This window comes from Neofelis nebulosa, chromosome 3 (genome assembly GCF_028018385.1).
Source record: "Neofelis nebulosa isolate mNeoNeb1 chromosome 3, mNeoNeb1.pri, whole genome shotgun sequence".
Taxonomy (NCBI): domain Eukaryota; kingdom Metazoa; phylum Chordata; class Mammalia; order Carnivora; family Felidae; genus Neofelis; species Neofelis nebulosa.
In genome coordinates this window covers 77,851,301-77,872,547 of record NC_080784.1, presented here as the reverse complement: position 1 = coordinate 77,872,547, position 21,247 = coordinate 77,851,301, and the positions used below count along the sequence as shown (strand labels likewise).

Sequence of the window (21,247 nt, the reverse complement as noted above, 5' to 3'; positions counted from 1 at the left end):
ATGGAGTATTACTCGGCAATCAAAAAGAAAGAAATCTTGCCATTTGCAACTACTTGGATGGAACTGGAGGGTATTACACTAAGTGAAATTTGTCAGAGAAAGACAAATATCATATGACTTCACTCATGTGAGGACTTTAAAAGACAAAACAGATGAACATAAAGGAAGGGAAGCAAAAATAATATAAAAACAGGGAGGGGGACAAAACAGAAGAGACTCATAAATATGGAGAACAAACAGAGGGTTACTGGAGGGGTTGTGGGAGGGGGGAATGGGCTAAATGGATAAGGGTCATTAAGGAATCTATTCCTGAAATCATTGTTGCACTATATGCTAACTAATTTGGATGCAAATTTAAAAAAAGAAAGGAAAAGAAAAGAAAAGAAAAGAAAAGAAAAGAAAAGAAAAGAAAAGAAAAGAAAAGAAAAGAAAAACAAAATAATAACATGAAAAAAAAGGGGGACTCTCTGAGTGGCAAAAAAAAAAATTTCTTTTTAAAAAGTCAACAAAGGCTAAAAAAGGAACAGAGAACATCACCAGAAACACCAACTTTACAGGTAACACAATGGCACTAAATGAGTATCTTTCATTTATAATTCTGAATGTAAATGGCCTAGTGTTACTATCAAAAGACACAGGATAACAGAACAGATATTAAAAAAAAAAAAAAAAAAAAAAAAAACACCCTTGGGGCACCTAGGTGGCTCAGTCAGCTAAGCATCCAACTTCAGCTCAGGTCATGATCTCATACTTCACGAGTTCGAGCCCCACATTGGGCTTTGTGCTGACAGCTCAGAGCCTGGAGCCTGCTTCGGATTCTGTGTCTCCCTCTTTCTGTGCCCCTCCCCCAATCACCCTCTATGTCTGTCTGTCTGTCTCTGTCTCTCTCAAAAATATATAAACATTAAAAAATTTAAAAAAAAAACAAACAAGATCCATCTATATACTGCCTGCAAGAGACTCATTTTAGACCTAAAGACATCTGCAGATTGAAAGCGAGGGGACTAAAAACCCTTAATGGATGCCAAAAGAAAGCCATTGTAACCATGCTTACATCAGACAAACTAGATTTTAAAACAAAGACTGAAACAAGAGATGAAGAAGGGCATTATATCATAATTAAGGGGTCTATCCATCATAAATATCTAATAGTTGTAAACATTTATGCCCCCAACATGAAGGCACCAAAATATATTAATCAATTAATACCAAACAAAAAGGAACACATTGACAATACAATAATAGTAGGGGACTTTAAAACCCTTCCACAGCAATGGGCAGATCATCTAGGCAGAAAATCAACAAGGAAACAATGGCTTTGAATGACACCTGGACCAGATGGACTTAATGGATATATTCAGAACATTCCATCCTAAAGCAGCACAAAATACATTCTTTTCAAGTGCACATGGAACATTCCCCAGAACAGATCACATACTGGGTCACAAATCAGCCCTCCACAAGTACAAACAGCCTGAGACCATACCATTCATATTTTCATACAATGCTATGAAACTTGAAGTCACCATAAGAAAAAAATCTGTAAAGACCACAAATACATGGAAGTTAAAGATCATCCTACTAAAGAATGCACAGGTTTACCAGTAAATTAAAGAAGAAATTTTAAAAATACATGGAAGCAAATGAAAATGAGAACACAACAATCCAAAACTTTCGGGATGCAGCAAAGGCAATCCTAAGAAGGAAGTATATAGTAACACAAGCTTAACTCAAGGAGCAAGAAAAGTCTTAAATACACAATCTAACCTTACACCTAAAGGAGCTAGAAAAGGAACAGCAAATAAAGCCTAGACAGAAGAAGAAGGAAAATAAAGACTAGAGCATAAATAAAGGATATAGAAACAAAACAGTAGGACAGATCAACGAAACTAAGAGCTGGTTCTTTGAAATTATTAATAAAATTGATAAAGCTCTAGCCAGACATCAATGAGAAAAGAGAAAGGACCTAAACAAAACCACGAATGAAAGAGGAGAAATCACAACAACCCCACAAAAATACAAATAATCATAAAAGATTATAAAAAAAGTATATGCCAAAAACTAGGCAATCTAGAAGAAATGGACAAATTCCTAGAAACATACAAACTACCAAAACTTTGAAACAGGAAGAAATAGAAAATTTGAACATACCTATAACCAGCAAAGAAATCAAATCAGTAGTTTAAGATCTCCTAACAAACAAAAGTCCACGGCCAAATAGCTTCATAGGGGTATTCTAATACACATTTAAAGAAGAGTTAATACCTATTCTTCTCAAGTTGTTCCAAAAAACAGAAATGGAAGAAAAACTTCCAAAGCCCTTCTACAAGACGAGCATTACCCAGATTCCAAAACCAGACAACCCACTATGAAAGAGAATTACAGGCCAATATCCCTGATGAATACTGATGCAAAAATTCTCAACAAGATAGTAGCAAACCAAATCCAACAGTACATTAAAAGAATTAATCACCATGATCAAGTGGGAATAATCTATTCCTGGGCTGCAGGGCTGGTTCAATACTCACAAATCAATCAATGTGATACTTAATGCACTTAATAACATGCACTTAATAAATTCTTAATATATTTATTAAGATACAACATGTATGTATGTACATGTACATTATGTATTAAGATACAATATGCACTTAATAAAAGAAAGGATAAGAACTGTATGATCCTGTAAGTAGATACAGAAAAAGCATTTGACAAAATACAGCATCCATTCTTGATAAAAACCCTCAACAAAGTAGGGATAGATGGAACATACCACAACATAATAAAGGCCATATTTGAAAGACCCACAGCTAATATCCTCAATATCGGCAAAAACGGAGAGCTTTTTCTCTATAGCCAAAAACAAGCCAGGGATGTCCACTTTCACCATTACTAATTAACATAATACTGGAAGTCTTAGCCTCAGCAATAAAACAACAAAAAGAAATAAAGGCATTGAAATTGGCAAGGAAAGACTCAAACTTTCACTACTTGCAGATGACATGATACTCTATGTAGAACACCTGAAAGACTCCACCAAAAAACTGCTAGCACTAATACATGAATTCAGCAAAGTCACAAGATATAAAATCAAAGTACAGAAATCTGTTGCATTTCTATCCACCAACAACAAAGCAGAAGAGTAAATCGAAGAATTTCTCCAAAAAAAGTAAGACACCTAGAAATAAACCTAACCAAAGGGGTAGAAAACCTGTACTCTTAGGTAGGAAACTGAAGAGGACACAAAGAAATGGAAAAACATTCCATGCTCATGGATTGGAAGGACAAACATTGTTACAATGTCTATACTACCCAAAGCAATCTACGCATTTAATGCAATCCCTACCAAAATACCACCAGCATTTTTCATCGACTTAAAATAAATAATCTTAAAATTTGTATGGAACCACGAAAGATCCCAAATAGCCAAAGTAATCCTGAAAAAGAAAAGCAAAGCTGAAAGTACCATGATTCCAGAGGTCAATCTATATATATCACAAAGCTGTAGACATAAAGAAAGCATGGTACCGGCACAAAAACTAACACACAGATCAATGCAACAGAATACAAAACCCAGAAATGGACTCACAACTGTATGGTCAATTCATCTTCAACAAAGCAGAAAAGAATAGCCAATTGAAAAAAGGCCATTTCTTCAACAAATGGTGTTGGGAAAACCAGACAGCAACATGCAGAAAAATGAAACTGGACCACTTTCTCAGACCATACAGGAAAAGAAATTCAAAATGGTTGAAAGGCTTAAATGTGAGACGGGACACCATGAAAATCCTAGAGAAGAACACAGGCAGAAACATCTCTAACCTCAACTTTAGCAAGTTGCTACACATGTCAGTGGAAGACAAGTGAAACAGAAACAAAAATGAACTACTGGGACTTCATCAAGATAAAGAGCTTCCACACTAAACTAAAGGCAGCCTATAGAATGGGAGAAGATATTTGCAAATAACAGATCTGATAAAGAGTTAGTATCCAAAATCTGTAAACAGCTTATGTAACTCAAAACCCCCCAAAAAACAAATAATCCAGTTAAGAAATGGACAGAAGACATGAACAGACATTTTTCCAAAGAAGACTTACATGTGGCTAACAGACAATTGAAAAGATGCTCAACATCACTCATTATCAGGGAAATATAAATCAAAACCACAGTACGATACCACCTCACACCAGTCGGAATGGCTAAAATTAACAGCACAGGAAACAAGAGGAGTTGTCGAGGATATGGAGAAAGGGGAACCCTCTTGCACTGTGGTGGGAATGCAAACTGGTGCAGCCACTCTGGAAAACAGCATGGAGGTTCCTCAAAAAGTTAAAAATAGAACTACCCTGCAACCCAGCAATTGCACTACTAAGTATTTACAAGGGATACAGGTGTGCTGTTTCAAAGGGGTACACGCACCCCAATGTTTATAGCAGCACTATCGACAATAGCCAAAGTATGGAAAGAGCCCAAATGCACATCAACAGATGAATGGATAAAGAAGACATGGTGTACACACACACACACACACACACACACACACACACAAATGGAGTATTACTCAGCAATCAAAAAGAATGAAATCTTGCCATTTGCAACTACATGGATGGAACCAGAGGGTATTATGCTAAGCGAAATTAGCCAGAGAAAGACCAGTATCGTATGATTTCACTAATATGAGGAATTTAAGATACAAAACAGATGAACGTAAGGGAAGGGCAGCAAAAATAATACAAAAACAAGGAGGGGGACAAAACATAAGAGACTCTTAAATACAGAGAACTGAGGGTTGCTGGAGGTGTTATGGCTGGTTGGATCGGCTAAATGGGTAAGGGGCATTAGGGAGGACACTTGCTGGGATGAACACTGGGTTTTATACATAGGGGCTGAATCACTGGAATCTACTCCTGAAATCATTATAACACTATATGCTAACTAACTTGGATATAAATTTAAAAATTTAAAAATTTAAAATTAAAAAAAGATATTATCAAAAGCAAAGTAAAAAGTGACAAAAGATAATCTCAGTAAGAACAGACTGAAACATCTTCAAAGAAAAATTTGCTTATAACAAGCAGACCAACGTAATATGAGGACGTTAAAAAGCTCTATATATAACATATATACATTACATAATGCACTCCTATAACACTTTGAAACATTACAGATATTACCAGCAATATCTTCTTTATAAACTGATTAATTAACAGCTTATAAGAATGCTGAAACTGGGGGCACCTTGGTGGCTAAACGGGTTAAGCATCTGACTCTTGCTTTCAGCTCAGGTCATGATTTCACAGTTAGTGAGATCAAGCCCTGCCTGGGGCTCTACGGTGACAGCAGGGAACCTGCTTGGGATTCTCCCTCTCCACCCCTCCCCTGCTCACACCCACGTGGGCTTTCTGGCTTTCCCTCTTTCTCTCTCTCTTCCTCTCTCTCTCTCTCTCAAAATAATTAAATAAACTTAAACAAAAAAAAAGAATGCTGAAACTGATAAAATTTGGCAACTCACAAGTTAGGAACTCTTGCCAAAAAGTTTCAAAGAGTTATTGTCATTCTATACACCAGGTGTAAAAGAAACAGGAGTGGGGAAATACAAGGCTAAAGAAAGATGTTCAGTAAGATAGAAAGTGAAAGTGTTACACCTAAATATCTATTTGAGAATTCAGAGGAAAATTCTGAAGACAACATGGCTTATGTTTAAAAGAACTGGGTTCTTCTTAGTCCACTGTTGTCCCAAGCTGTAAATGGGCAGCTTTCTTAACTTCTTTGAGCCTGTATTTCTTCACTTCTAAAACAGGAAAAAGTAACACGAATAACTGCTGTAAGGAATTTAGGTTGTGCAAAGAAGTTTCTGCCTAACACAAAACCTATCAGGGGTGTTTACAGGGCTATCCTTTCAGGAAACCAAGGAAAGCACTCCAAGTGATATCCTCATTAAAATTTACTTACTGCAGCGCTCTTTCCTGGAAAGTTGAAAAAGGCATCAGGACCATACTTCTGAGGCATATGCTTTAACACAGACAGCAACTTCCCAGCATGTGGAGGCTATGAAAATAATCAACAATTCATTAACTGCATTATTCACCATAAATCAACTTATTTTTCATATACTCATACTTTAATATACTCAAGAATAACCAAAAAATGTTTTAAACTAAAAGCATATAAAAAGAATGTTATTTTCACTATCTTAAAGAAATATACAATGTATTCTATGCCATTTTCATAATATGATGGAAGGTATAAGGTGTTTGATAAAAGTGCCAATAGCACCCGACACTTGAAACTTCTCCACACTACAGCAAAAATTATCTTTTAAAATTACAAACTACATCAACCCATCACCCATCTCTCTTTAAAACACTTTTTAAATTTAACAAATAAATAATGCTTACTATATTACCCTGTTGAAGACTGTTTTTAAAGAAACAATAAAAATATTTTAACCTTATAACCATCCTAGGGGTGGTACTATTATTATCCCATTTTATAGAGGAGGACTCAGAGGCAGAGGAACATTTTGAAGGTAACATAACTAGCCAGTAGCAAAGCTGGGATCAGAACTCAGCCTGACTTCAGAGCCCATACTTTAAATCACTACACTCTCACCTATTATGCTACCTCTCCTATAGCTTCTCATCGTCTTTAAAATAAAGACCAAAACCCCCTTTTAGGGCACCTTGGGTGGCTCAGTGTTTAAGCGCCCAACTCTTTTTTGGGGCTCAGGTCCTATCTCAGGTCGTGAGTTCAAGCCCTACATCTGGCTCCATGCTGTGAGAACAGAGCCTGCTTGGGATTCTCCCTCCCTCTCTCCCGCTCGCGTTCTCTCTCCCTCTCTTTCTCTCTCAAAATAAATAAATAGACTTTACAAAAGTCTATTTTGTATATTTTAAAAGGTCAAAACTCTTAACATAGCCCTCAAGATACTCTATCTACCTCACTAGCCTCATTTTGCATTTCTATCTTCCTCTCTCTCTGCACTCCATCCACAAAGCCCTCTGCCTTCTTCCTAACAACAGGGCCTGAACACAAACTATTCCTTCAGCTTAAAATGTTCTCACTAGGCCTACTTCCCTCCCCTCTTAACTAAATATAAATCTTCTCCATCTTTTAGAGCTGACCTTAATGGTTACTTCCTTATGGCAGTCTTCCCTGACCTCTGAAACTGGATCCAAGCTCCCTATCATATTTCCAATATTACCTTAACTATATAGCATGTAAAAAAGTTGTAACACTACATTTATTTAATGCCTCTTTGACCCACAAGTCTCCTCTGATACACAAAACAACCAATAGCTAAAATAAAAAGGCTTATTTATAAGGAAAAGCAAAGATCAGATATACATTATCATTTTAATCAGTTTCAAGTAAATAGGATAAAGTGTAGTACATTCTTCATTAAAAGTTCAAAATAGGGTCAAACCACAAGTGAAATCACTGGCTTGCTTTCATCTTATTTGGTATCTGCTCTTAGTTATCATGACTATCGAGAACAGTCCAGCAATCTTTTACCTAAATGTTAAGTGGAAAGCTTCATTCTTAAGTGATCAAGAAATTTTCAATTAGCGACACCACACAATTATAAAAGTATACAATCATATTGATTTTTTTAAATCAATAAAAATGAAATAACCAAAATCAGCTGCAGTCAAAAATAAAAATATATATAGTGTTAACCATTCTATGAATGGTTAATGACTGAGCAAGGCCTTGCTCGGTTTTGTATGTTTCGGGGTTTCTTTTGCGGGGCGGGGCTTAAAGATTTTATTTTTAAGTCATCTCTACATCCAATGTGGTGCTCAAACTCACAACCCAAGACCAAGAGTTGCATGTTCCACCAAATCAGCCAAGGAGGCACCCCAAGGCCTTGATCCTTTTATTAACAGTTCATTATTTTTCCCTTTATGCCCTAAACCTATTGTCATTCTACTCCCAATCACATAAGCAACTATGTAAATACCTTTAATCTTTTTATGTGTTCCTTCAAAAGTATTTTTGTGTGATCCTCATAATTTAAAGGATCTTTGGTCAGATATATGAATCTGTTTCTTTCTGCTTCTTGCATCTATTCATATTAACTTTTACATTGATTCTAACTGCCATATAATAATCTATTCTATGCATCCAATACATTTAATCTATCTACTATCATAACAATAAACCCCTATGGTGACAATTCAGTGCCATCAAAAACAATGTGAACATTGAACATCCTCAAGTGTATTTTCCTTATGAAACTGAGAATTTCATACAACACCCACTCAGGAGGAAATTACTAAGTCACTGGGTTTGAGTATAAATTTATGCAACTAATTAGTGCTAGATTACTCAAGTTTGGCTAAATGAGTTTACTCCAACCACTAGAACACAAGTTTAAAATAACCCTATCCCCCCAGTTATATTTGCTATTACCCAACTTTATAAGCCTTAACACTAATAGACATAAAGTAACATACCAATTTTGTTTTAATTTGAACATCTCTAATTATTACTGACTTTGTGTTTATTTGGTTGTTGGGTTTCTATCTCTATAAATACACATTTATTCATATCCATTGCTATTTTCTCAGAGTTTTCTATATTCACCAACAGAAATGTACTCATTATATATTCAGAATAAAGACACTGAATATAAATCCAAACTAAAATGAAACTAGTATATATACAGTCCCTGACTTCTGATGGTCCGACTTAGAATTTTTTTCTTCACAATGGTGTGAAAGCTATATGCATTCAGTAGAAATAGTACTTTGAACTTTGAATTTTAATCTTTTCCCAGGCAGTGACATGCAACATGCAGTGCAATACTCCCTCGGGATGCTGGGCAGTGGCAACAAGTCACAGCTCCCAGCCAGCCACAAAGTCACAAGGATAAACAACCGATACACTTACAACCATTCTGTACCCACACAACCTTTCTGTTTTGCACTTTGAATTCAGTATGCAATAAATTACATGATATATTCAACACTGTATCACAAAACAGGCTTTGTGTTACATGATTTTGCCCAACTGTAGGCTAATATAAGTGTTCTGATAGGCTAAGCTATGATGTTTGATAAGTTAGGTGTATTAAATGTATTTTCACCTTTTAACATTTTCAACTTACAATGTGTTTATCAAAATGGAGCCCCACTCCAAGTCAAAGAAGATCTGTACTTTCTCTTCTGGCCATGACACAGTACCAGGGTCTAGACTTATCAACTCACTCTAAGCAACTAGAATACTGGAGAAAATGTATGAAACAGAAACTGTTTTTAGACATGGAAGAAGTAGCTCAAGACACTGATACTTGAGAAAAGGAAACAAAATGAGCCATGAGATTACCAGATTTTCTACCAGGATGCAATTTCCATACCACTGCACAGGAAAAGGGAAACCAAACAGAATGTGAAGTTCTCATTGACTTAATGAGACAGAAATTGCAGTGTGGGGTAGTCTGAGGAGGATGAAAGCTTCAAGCAGAGTACTACAGAGAAAAGAGCTATGCAGGTAAGAAGTTCCAAAATCTACACTGATCTTAATCCTCCTTGACTTAATACCAAACTATCCATGCCTATCATAAAACTGAACAAGGTGAGGCCAAGATATTGAAAGCTATAAGTCAAAGAATTTTTACATCTACTATACAGCCAGAAATTGAGACCTACTAGGTACAGTGGAATGACCACAGAGCCTTACACTACCTCTTACCCCGTATCTCAGATGTAGGGTCATTCAGAGAGACCCTAAAAGAATCAGGCCTGAATAAGGAAGCTAAACTAGCCTTAGAATAACAGACAATCTAGACCTGACCAAAACAAAACTTTTAAACTAGTCTGTAAGAGTAAAGTTGATCCACAAATAATTTATCCGTCTACAAAAACAGTCTAACCATCTGAAAAAGAATATGACAAAATCTAGCACTCAACCAGGAACAATTCAGTGTATCTAACATCACTGGATCTAAAATCACTAGCATTAGAAGCAGGAAAATATGACCTATAAGCAGACACAAAATCCATGAGTAAAAAACTGATCTAGAAAATGATAAAGATGATAGAATTAGTAGAAAATAACATGAGAGCAACTATTATATTATAAACATGCTCAATAGTCCCAAGGATTTAAAGGAAAACATGAACATAATGAGGAAAAATAAAAGATATTAAAAGAACTGAACAGAATCTTTAGAAATAAAAATATCTGAACTCTGAAAATTTTACTGGATAGAATTAACACACTGCAGGAGAAACAAAAGAGCGGTTACTTTAAAAATACAGTAATATAAAAAGCAATCTAAAATGAAACACAAAGGGAAAAGGCTGAAAAACAAGTGAACAGATCTCAGTGACCTACTGGGCACTATCAAGAGAGCTAACATACATGTAATTATAGTCCCAGAAGGAGGAAGGAGGGACAAAAACATGACACTTAAAAAAATAATGACCAAAATGTTTCCAAATTTGCTGAAAATTCTATTATAAATGTCCAAATACCACAAGTGTAATAAGAATAAACACAAGGACCAAAAACCATAAAATACCTAGGAATCAATCTAACCAAAGAGGTGAAAAATCTATACACTGAAAACTACAGAAAGCTTATGAAAGAAATTGAAGAAGACAAAAAAAAAAAAAAAAAAAAAAAGGCAAAATATTCCATGCTCCTGGATAGGAAGAACAAATATTGTTAAAATGTTGATACTACCCAAAGCAATCTACATATTCAATGCAATGCCTATCAAAATAACACGAACATTCTTGACAGAGCTAGAACAAACAATCCTAACATTTGTATGGAACCAGAAAAGACACTGAATAGCCAAAGCAATCTTGAAAAAGAAAACCAAAGCAGGAGGCATCACAATCCCGAACTTCAAGCTGTATTACAAAGCTGTAATCATCAAGACAGTATGGTACCGGCACAAGAACAGATACTCAGATAGATGGAACAGAACAGAGAACCCAGAAATGGACCTACAAACATATGGCCAACTAATCTTTGACAAAGCAGGAAAGACTATCCAATCCAATGGAATAAAGACAGTCTCTTCAGCAAGTGGTGCTGGGAAAACTGGACAGCAACATACAGAAAAATGAACCTGGACCACTTTCTTACACCATACACAAAAATAAACTCAAAATGGATGAAAGACCTAAATGCAAGACAGGAAGCCATCAAAATCCTCGAGGAGAAAGTAGGCAAAAACCTCTTTGAGCTTGGCCACAGCAACTTCTTACTCAACACATCTCCAGAGGCAAGGGAAACAAAAGCAAAAATGAACTACTGGGACCTCATCAAAATAAAAAGCTTCTGCACGACAAAGGAAACCATCAGCAAAACTAAAAGGCAACCGATAAAATGGGAGAAGATATTTGCAAACAACATATCAGATAAAAGGGTTAGTATCTAAAATCTATAAAGAACTTACCAAATTCAACACCCAAAAAACAAATAATCCAGTGAAGAAATGGGCAAAAGACATGAGTAGACACTTCTCCAAAGAAGACATCCAGATAGCCAACTGACACATGAAAAAATGCTCAACATCACTCATCATCAGGGAAATACAAATCAAAACCACAATGAGATACCACCTCACACCTCTCAGAATAGCTAACATTAAAAAACAGGCAACAACAGATGTTGGCGAGGATGTGGAGAAAGAGGATCTCTTTTGCACTGCTGGTAGGAATGCAAACTGGTACGGTCACTCTGGAAAACAGTATGGAGGTTCCTCAAAAAATTAAAAATAGAACTACCCTACAACCCAGCAATTGCACTACTAGGTATTTATCCAAGGGATACAGGTGTGCTGTTTCGAAAGGACACACACACCCCAATGTTTATAGCAGCACTATCAACAATAGCCAAAGTATGGAAAGAGCCCAAAGGTCCATCGAATGGATGAATGGATAAAGAAGATGTGGTGTATATATACAATGGAGTACCACTTGGCACTCAAGAAAGAATGAAATCTTGCCATTTGCAACTACGTAGATGGAACTAGAGAGTATTATGCTAAGCAAAATTAGAGAAAGACAAATATCATATGGCTTCACTCATATGAAGACTTTAAGACACAGAACAGATGAACACAAGGGAAGGGAAGCAAAAATAATATAAAAACAGGGAGGGAGACAAAATATAAGAGACTCTTAAATATGGAGAACAAACAGAGGGTTACTGGAGGGGTTGTGAGAGGGAGGATGGGCTAAATGGATAAGGGGCATTAAGGAATCTACCCCTGAAATCACTGTTGCACTATATGCTAACTAACTTGGACTTAAATTAACAACAACAACAAAAAAGAATAAACACAAGGTAAGCCACTCCAAGAAACATAATAAAATTGCTAAGAAATCAATGATGAAAGCTTTTTTATTTTTTAAGTAAGCGCCACACCCAATGTGGGGCTTGAACTCATGACCCTGAGATCAAAGGTAGCATGTCCTACCAACTGAGCCAGCCAGGTGCTCCCAGTCCTGAAATCTTAAAGACAGACAGAGAGCTAGAACTTGATATAAAGAAGCTAGAGTATAACCATTGTAACACAATAAACTAAAGTGTACAATTGCAAAGCACCAATTTAGATAGATTTCAACAGAGCTAGATTAGCAATCAGTTGCTGTGGGCAATAATCTCTAAAGAGCACTAAAATAACCCCAGAAATCCAACAAAAAATGAAGAAAATATTTACCAGTATTCCTCTAAGAGGTAAGTAACCAAGTGGTAGGAAAAAACAGTTTGCTAAGGCACCTGGAGTTCAAAATAAGTTGACCACTACTGCCATTCATTACAAAGGAGCATTAAATTGCAACTATGGAAGGTGGATCCAACTAACTGCAGACCTTTTGTTCAATGAGTGGATTATTCAAGTTTAAGGGCTACAGCTAAACTACTCGTGTCAATAAAAAAGAGAAGCAGACTACCCAACACTTTTCCTTCTCTATCCTAACCCTTTTCCTCTAATAAATGTTAATTGTATATCTGAAGACTAACAATTTGAAGAAGGGCCAAGTTTGAGCCTGCCTGGGACATTCAGTTCTCTTTAGTATACACCTGTGTTGGGTCATGGCAAAAGTAGCTATAAAGACCTAAATTCTATTTTGATTGATCTCTTCCTTTCAATTTGACATTTACCCCTGTATAATAATAACAGCTGCTTAAAAGCAACTAATGTATTTCAGGAGAGGGAAACTTTCAAATAGCAAAGGGTATTCAGGGTTTTTTTACCCATTGTCCTTTATCTCCTTGAAGTTTACTGAAGAATAGCTTTAGTTCTCGAACCGTCAAATTATAGCTAGCCAGCACTCCCAACATGTCAACTAAAAGATCTGGAAACAAAAGAAAACAACAAAACAATTAATCAACTTATATTCCTTAAAGGATTGAAATATACTGTGCTTATTTAAGAGTTTAAACACTGAAGTTCTAGGCACAAGTTAGATGCTCATACATTTCTTAAATATTACTAAATAGGAAAAATATAGTATTTAAGAATCAAACTTTATTTCTTCACATCCATTGTGCTACAGAAAAAATCATACCTGCTATCATATTGTCAACTTTTTCAATTTTCCCAAGCACTTTCTCAACAAGGCCTACTTCGGTGCAGACTTGAAGATTTCGTATGCTTTTCTTCAGAATCGCTGTAAACATGCTCCAGACTTCTGCTTGGCAAGTAATGTCACATTTTTCTAGGAGGTCCACCATGCAGATGATACTCTCACCTTCTTGGATAATGAAATTCATTTCCAAATCAAACTGCCCTCCTACCAACTTCCAAAAAGAGGGAAAAAAATTAAAAGCATTAGTGCTTTTTCAATATAACTAGAGCACACTCCTAAGCTTTAGGTTGGCAGTACATACCCATACACATTCTTTTCTACTCTCTACAACAAAAGGGTTCATAAGCACACGCGCACACACACACACACACACAGAGCTCTAAAAAATAAAGCTTCTAAAGAAAATTCAAAGTTAAGATAGCACAAAGTCAAGCAAGAGTTGCAATATAAAAATGGAAATAATTTTCAACAGAAAAGAAATACAGGATATCGTAGGTAAACCACTATCTATTGCCCTGACACCAATAAAGATCTAACTTTTAGCTCTATAACTGCTTCTAAATCAGTATTTCATTTATGACTTATGAACTCTGTGAACTACCCATAGCAACCTAGAGGTGCTTGTTACCTATACAAAATACAGCTCACAACAAAAATGAAAAGCTGGAAAACACTCAGAGTGGATACAGAACTTAGAGTTAATATTTGCCAAATTCCTAGTTTATTTTATTGATTTTGATCCCTTTTTTTCCCTGTCAATAATTAGAATAACTTAAACATAATCATACCCCCAAAGTAGTAGTCAAAATATATTTCATAGAGAATATCAAAAAAATTCATCCAGAGAAAGATATACTGACCTATCCCCGTGTTGTTGCTATCTCACTCGGTGTCCTCCCACAGAGAATTTTTTAAATTTTAACAAATCCCCATCGTTTAAAGGAATTAAACTACTTCTGGAATTACCTTTGCAGAGCTATCCTTGCTAACTAGATTTTTTTTAAATGTCTGTCAGAAACATTACATACATGATTCACCTACACTCCTGTCTTTCTCAATGCATCTCAGTTTTACATTATGCATTCCTAAACCCAAAAGGTGCTCAAGAATTAGGAGAAAGCGAACTTTTTACAAAACAAAATCCAACAGCTCATAAAAGAAAAACAGACACAACCAAATAGAGTTTACTCCAGAAAAACAAGGAAAGTTCAGAATTAGAAAATCAATTAATACTCCTTGTAGCCAAGGATTGATGTTTCTCCCAAGTTCTGCCAAAGATACACAAGGGCAAGAGGAATAAAAAAATGGAAAAATGAACAATATGAGACAATAATGTGCATGAAGGGAGAACAGGAATTCCTGGCTAGTACAGTAGTAAAAGCATTTGATTCTTCTGGGAAAGCTCTGGCAGAGATTTTAGTGTATAATTCTTTGTATCAACAGTAATATCTAGCATTAGGAAAGGACAGCTGGGTTTCTGCTAAAAGAGCCCCTTGGTGTGACTGGGCCAATTCTGCTAGCTACATTGTCCTGGCTATGAAGTATACATGTTTGGTTCTCTAATCCACACAAAAATTCTGTTAACTACATACGAACTCTTTTTTTATTTGGTTTTGTGAATATTATTTGCTTGTTTTGTCTTTAGCTTTTTGTTCTGAAATAACCTCAAATGTTCAAAAAGCTGCAAAATAGTATAGAATTCCTGTATACCCTTTACCAAGCTTTCCGTAATATGAGTATATTATATAATCGTAATAAAGTAATTAAAACCATAAACTTAACATTGATATAATACTACCAACAAATCTACAGATCTTCTTCAAATGTTGCCACTTCTTGCCCTCAAGTCCTTTTTCTGATCCACAATCAGTACCCCCCTAGTCTTCTCCATACTGAGACCGGTGCACAGGCATCCTTTGACTTTCATGTTTTTGACGTTTTTGAAGCATATTTGCCAGATATTTTATAGACTTTTCCAATATAGACATTTTTTTCATGTTTAAATTCAGGTTATGCATTTTTGGCAAAAATATCCCAGAAGTGATGTATGTCCTACTCAGCATATCATTTCAATGGTACCTAATTGTCATTATGCCTCACTTCTGGTTAAAGTTAGCTTTGACCAGTTGTTTAAGATGGTGTTTGTCGTGGCGCCTGGGTGGCTCAGTTGGTTAAGCGTCCGACTTCAGCTCAGGTCACAATCTCACAGTCTGTGAGTTCGAGCCCTGCGTCAGGCTCTGAACTGATGGCTCAGAGCCTGGAACCTGCTTTGGGTTCTGTGTCTCCCTCTCTCTCTGCCCCTCCCCTGTTCATGCTCTGTCTCTCTCTGTCTCAAAAATAAATAAATGTTAAAAAAAAAAATTAAAAAAAAAAAGATGGTGTTTGTCAGATTTTTTTTTCCATCTTAAAGTTACTATATTTCATGTTTAAATTATTACTCATCTTGTGGAAACACCTTGAGGCTATACAAGTATCTTGTTTTTCACCATACATTACAAAACAAAATACAACAGCTCATTAAAGAATAACAGACACAACTAAATAGAGTTTATTCCAGTTTTATGCATTGATTGATGGATCTTACCTGTAAATGTTATTACTGTAGCATTGCTAAATGGTGGTTTAATATTTACATCATACTTTATTACATTTATTAATAGTAAAAGACTTCCTTTAAGAATACAATATAACAATCACACCTGAAAAGCCAGCATCATGCTCAAATAGGAAAATTGGAATGAGTCTCATGAAAGTCAGAAACAAGATTAGGATGCACTATTATCACCATCATTTGATATTATTCTGAAGGTACAGAAGACACAGTTGGTCAAAAGGGAGCAACAAGTATAAATATCAGAATGGAGGAATTTAAATTACAATTGTTTTGAGATGATGTGATACATATCTGCAAAACCAAGGACTTCAACTGAAAAATTACTATAAATGAGAAAAATATTTGATATTGGAACTCCTGACACAGTTACCAATATACATCAATGTCCTCTTGAAAAAGAAAAATAAATAAATAAAAATAATCTCAAAACAATAATGTTAAATAGAAGAAGCCACACACAAATAACTGTCTTAACAACTAGAAATTTATTCTACAGATATATTTAGGTAATGATGTTAGATATAAGAACATTGTAGGACATTTTGAACAGAAAATAGAAGAAACAATCCTTCAAAAAAACATTACAAGGGTGAGGCGCCTAGGTAGCTCAGTCGGTTAAGCATCCAACTTCGGCTCAGTTGGTGGGGTCGAGCCCTGCATCAGGCTCTGTGCTGACAGCTCAGAGGATGGAGCTTCCTTCAAATTCTGTGTCTCCTCCTCTCTCTGCCCTTCTCATGCTCATGCTCTCTCTATCTCTCAATAATAAATAAATGTTAAAAAATATTTTTAATAAAATTTAAAACATAAAAAATTTAAAAACACATTATAAGGTAATGGTTAGTAAAGTCATATACGACTATATAATGATATATATGATGCAGGCACTGAAAAGAATAAGGCAGCTCCATCTGACATGAAGAGATCTCTAAAATACATTGTTTAGGTGAGAAAATCAAGATGAAAAAAAAAAGTGAACAGTAGGCTACAATTTGAATGCAAAACATATGGATATGGATATGGATATGGATATGGATATGGATATGGATATGGATATGGATATGTAAGTATTACCTAACCATGATACACAAGAAACTAAATACTGATTGCCAGGGTGCCTGGGTGGCTCAGTCAGTTATGTGTCCGACATCAGCTCAGATCATGATCTCCCATTTCATGGGTTCAAGCCCCACATCGGACTCTGTGCTGACAGCTCAGAGCCTGGAGCCTGCTTCTGATTCTGTGTCTCCCTCTCTCTCTCTTCCCCTCCCATGCTCACACTCTCTAATCTAAATAAGCATTAAAACAAAAAAATTAAATAGTGATTGCCTCTGGAAAGTCAAATAAGCATCTGGGGGAAAAGAGCAAAGGGAGAGTTTTTAATATATACATGTTTGGACATTCTCCACACAGGTCTAAATAGTCAAAAATCTAGTTGCAACTAACTTAGAAGACCTTACCTTCACCTTTAATATTACTTACATCAATCTTTCATTTTAATCTGTGTTTATTTCTACCCGTAACCACCCTTCCAAGAAGCTACAGAATTTTTTAAAGTAATTTAAAAAAAAACCCAAATATTTCACCAGCTTTTAAATTGAGTTTATACTGTGAGAGCAGTATCCAGACAGGTGTTTTAAATATTTCTCCATTGCTTTAAATATTATAAAATATACCTTTCAAGGAGAAAATTGATGGCAGAAATTGGTACATACAAATGTGTGGCATATTTGATATACTATATGTATGCATATCTATTATACCTAAAAAGCATGCACAGCGTCTACAGTATGTCACGTTAACCCTTTCTAATAGTTATTTGAAGCTGATCAACCTTCAAAACACAAATTTGTTTTCAATGACAAGGATCATAATCCAAGTCTAGGCATTGGCTAGTTATTATCTGAGCTGTAGTAATGGCTCTGCACTACAAAATGTAATCTTCCCAAATGTCATAGTAAGTTATGAATATCTGAGCAGCCTAATGCACTTTACTAGCCGTGAAATGTGAAAATGTAATCTTATTACCTTTTTTATGGTTGTATTTTTTTGAATAATGTAGCCTAGAAACTGATGTATAGTCTTTTTCTGCATTTTAGCATGATTTGGTCTCCTATGCCATACAGAACATTTTTCACAACTCTCCATTTCAACATATTTTAGTCTTGGCCTGAACTTCATAAACAATTTTTATAGCAACCTTCAGGGTGGCATAACATGCTTTCTATAGGTTATAGTTTAATGTACAAGATTATAGAAATTTTAAAGCATATTATTCAAAGAATTCAAATTAACCTTCACAAGTTTTGAATTAGGATTTTAATTGGGCATGATGATTACTTTCTTCAATGGTCATATTAATAAAATATTTTAAATCTAAGTCAGTTGTATTTTCAGAATACCAAGAAACACATACAGACGAAAAATAATTATCTTCTCTTCAAAAGATTTATAAAACTGGAAAAACTGTAATACAGAGAAAATTCTAATGCTTCAAAGTAAAGCTATATTTTCTGTATAATCTTTCCTAATTTTTCCTCAAAGATGTGGCCAGAGAAAGGTATAGCAGAAAACTCGGACAGAGTGCAATCACAATTTATGCCCCAACTAGATATTTTCTATTTCTTGTGACAAATCACATTTTGTCTCTGAACCTGACTACTCATTTGTAAAGTAAATCAAGAGTAAGCTTCTTTTATTTATATGCATCCTTCAAAAATGTATTTACTTTTTAAAAAGTGCTAATCCCAAAGTATCCAATTTGTCCCTAAGAATCCAAACCTAAATGAATGTGACCTTACACATGTCTATAGTCACCAGAAACTTATTAATAGGGTGAAGTTGAGGGGAAATTACAATGCTGTGTCACAGACTGTAACATCTCCCAATTTACATTTTTTTCTTCTTCTATAATAATACAGAGTTTCTAGTCTGGTACATGAGACCCAGGCAAAAAATTTCCTTTCTAGATTTCCTTGACATTATCTGCCATGTCACCAAGTTCTGACCAATGAGGACAGGCAGTAGTATGTGCAACTTCTGGGTATTACTCTTAAAGGAAAGAACACAACTTATCTTTGCAACTTTCCTCCTTCCTCTTATGTAAGCCACTGAAAAACAGCAAGAACTAGAGTAGTTATCTTGGAATCTATGCCATAAGTCTCATGTTGAATATAACAGAACAGAAAGATCTATGGATCCTGACAACAATTTCATAAATTCATTTGTCCACATAAAGATCTGTACATGAATGTTTACGGAAGCTTTATTCATAATCACCAAAAACTAGAAACAATTCAAATGTCCACCAACTAGTAAATGGATAAACAAGTTGTGGTACAATCATACAATAGAATACTTACCAGCAATAATAAGGAACAAATTATTGATACCATTTACAATACAAATTAATATCAAAAACATTATGCTAAGTCCAGCAAGTTATACACAAAAGCTACATATTGTATGATTTCATTTATATGACATTCTGGAAAAGGCAAAAGTATAGGGAGAGAAACTGGATCAGTGTTGCCAGGGGCTGAGGATAGAGGGACAGAATTAATCAAAAAATCATGAGAAGACTTGAGAGTAATGAAATTTTGGTATCTTGATTGTGGTACTCGATACACAAATATATCTGCCACATTTCATAAAACTGTATACCTAAAAAGGGTGAATTTAACTGTATGTCATTTTTTTTTTTAATGTTCATTTTTGAGATAGAGCACACACATGTACACAGGGTAGGGGCAGAGAGAGAGGGGGACAGAGGATCTGAAGCGGGTTCCTTACTGACAGCACAGAGCCCAACACAGGGCTCAAACTCACCACAAACCAAACCATGAGATGATGACCTGAGTAAAGCCGTACATTTAACCAACTGAGCCACCCAAGTGCCCCTACCTCTATGTCTTAGTAAATCTTAAAAAAAACAAACAAACAAAATAAAAACCTCAAGCCATCTGCCATTTGTATCAAAGACAAGAGAAAAGTAAGATCCTCCAACTAGAGGCAACAATGTAGAATTAAAATGGCAAAGTCATGTAATACAAGAAAATTAAAAGAAAAACGTCACTATAGTAAAAATAGTGTATAAAAAAGTATAAAAATCTTTATAGTTTTCAATAACTCATGTACTAGAGAAAGTAACAAAACCATCTCATTTCTCCCTGTTCATTTTACCTTTCATAAAATTTAAAAATTTTCACTGAACTACGACATGTCTACAAAAGCAGTATTAAGCAAAAAGTTTCCATGTAGTCTGAGAAATACTGGATTAAACAAGGCTAGAGATGTTTACACAATAGGATTGCCACAATATTCATATTCACAATACGATATGCTACTATATTTTTATGTCTCCAAAAGTTAGATAACCAATGCATGGATTTCCTACAATTTATTTAACAATGGAATCTTTTTTTTCTGACAAGAGCTTTTCACAGGAGTAACATTCTTCCAAAGGCTTTTCTGAGAAACACTGGATAATATAATTGTATTCTTGAATCTTATTGCCATGAATAATATCACAGAATTATCTAATGTTTTACATTAGATAGGCTTTTCAAATCTTCAGGTGAATGGCTTAAAGCAACCTATTTGTTTTTCATAAGTTCCTTTCTATGATTAAGAACATAGTAATTAGGGGTGCCTGGGTGGCGCAGTCGGTTAAGCGTCCGACTTCAGCCAGGTCACGATCTCGCGGTCCGTGAGTTCGAGCCCCGCGTCAGGCTCTGGGCTGATGGCTCGGAGCCTGGAGCCTGTTTCCGATTCTGTGTCTCCCTCTCTCTCTCTGCCCCTCCCCCGTTCATGCTCTGTCTCTCTCTGTCCCAAAAATAAATAAAAAATGTTAAAAAAAAAATTTAAAAAAAAAAAAAAAGAACATAGTAATTAATCAAAAAAAAGAGACATCTCAAATTAAGATTGCTTTAAGGAAAAAGAAAATATCAGCAATCAAAAGCAATCAAACTGTCCCATCCCTTCCTCTACAAACCAGAACACAAGTACAGCAAAAGAAATGCCCTCCCACACTTAATTAGGGCTGTTCTACATGCCAAGAGAGTTCAGCTGAAGTAACCA

At 35.4% G+C, this 21,247-nt stretch overlaps 1 protein-coding gene across 6 annotated transcripts in view; it reads right to left on the bottom strand.

Annotated features, from left to right (window-relative positions):
* The window catches only part of LRBA (LPS responsive beige-like anchor protein), a 780,253-nt gene that overhangs the window by 683,372 nt on the left and 75,634 nt on the right, over positions 1–21,247 (bottom strand). For all 6 annotated transcript variants that reach the window (XM_058721178.1, XM_058721180.1, XM_058721181.1 and 3 more), the window contains exons 3-5: positions 13,537–13,768; positions 13,223–13,323; positions 5,954–6,049 (exon numbers count right to left, since the gene is read on the bottom strand). In XM_058721178.1, the coding sequence (XP_058577161.1) occupies positions 5,954–6,049; positions 13,223–13,323; positions 13,537–13,768 (429 nt within the window). The remainder of the gene's footprint in view (positions 1–5,953; positions 6,050–13,222; positions 13,324–13,536; positions 13,769–21,247) is intronic.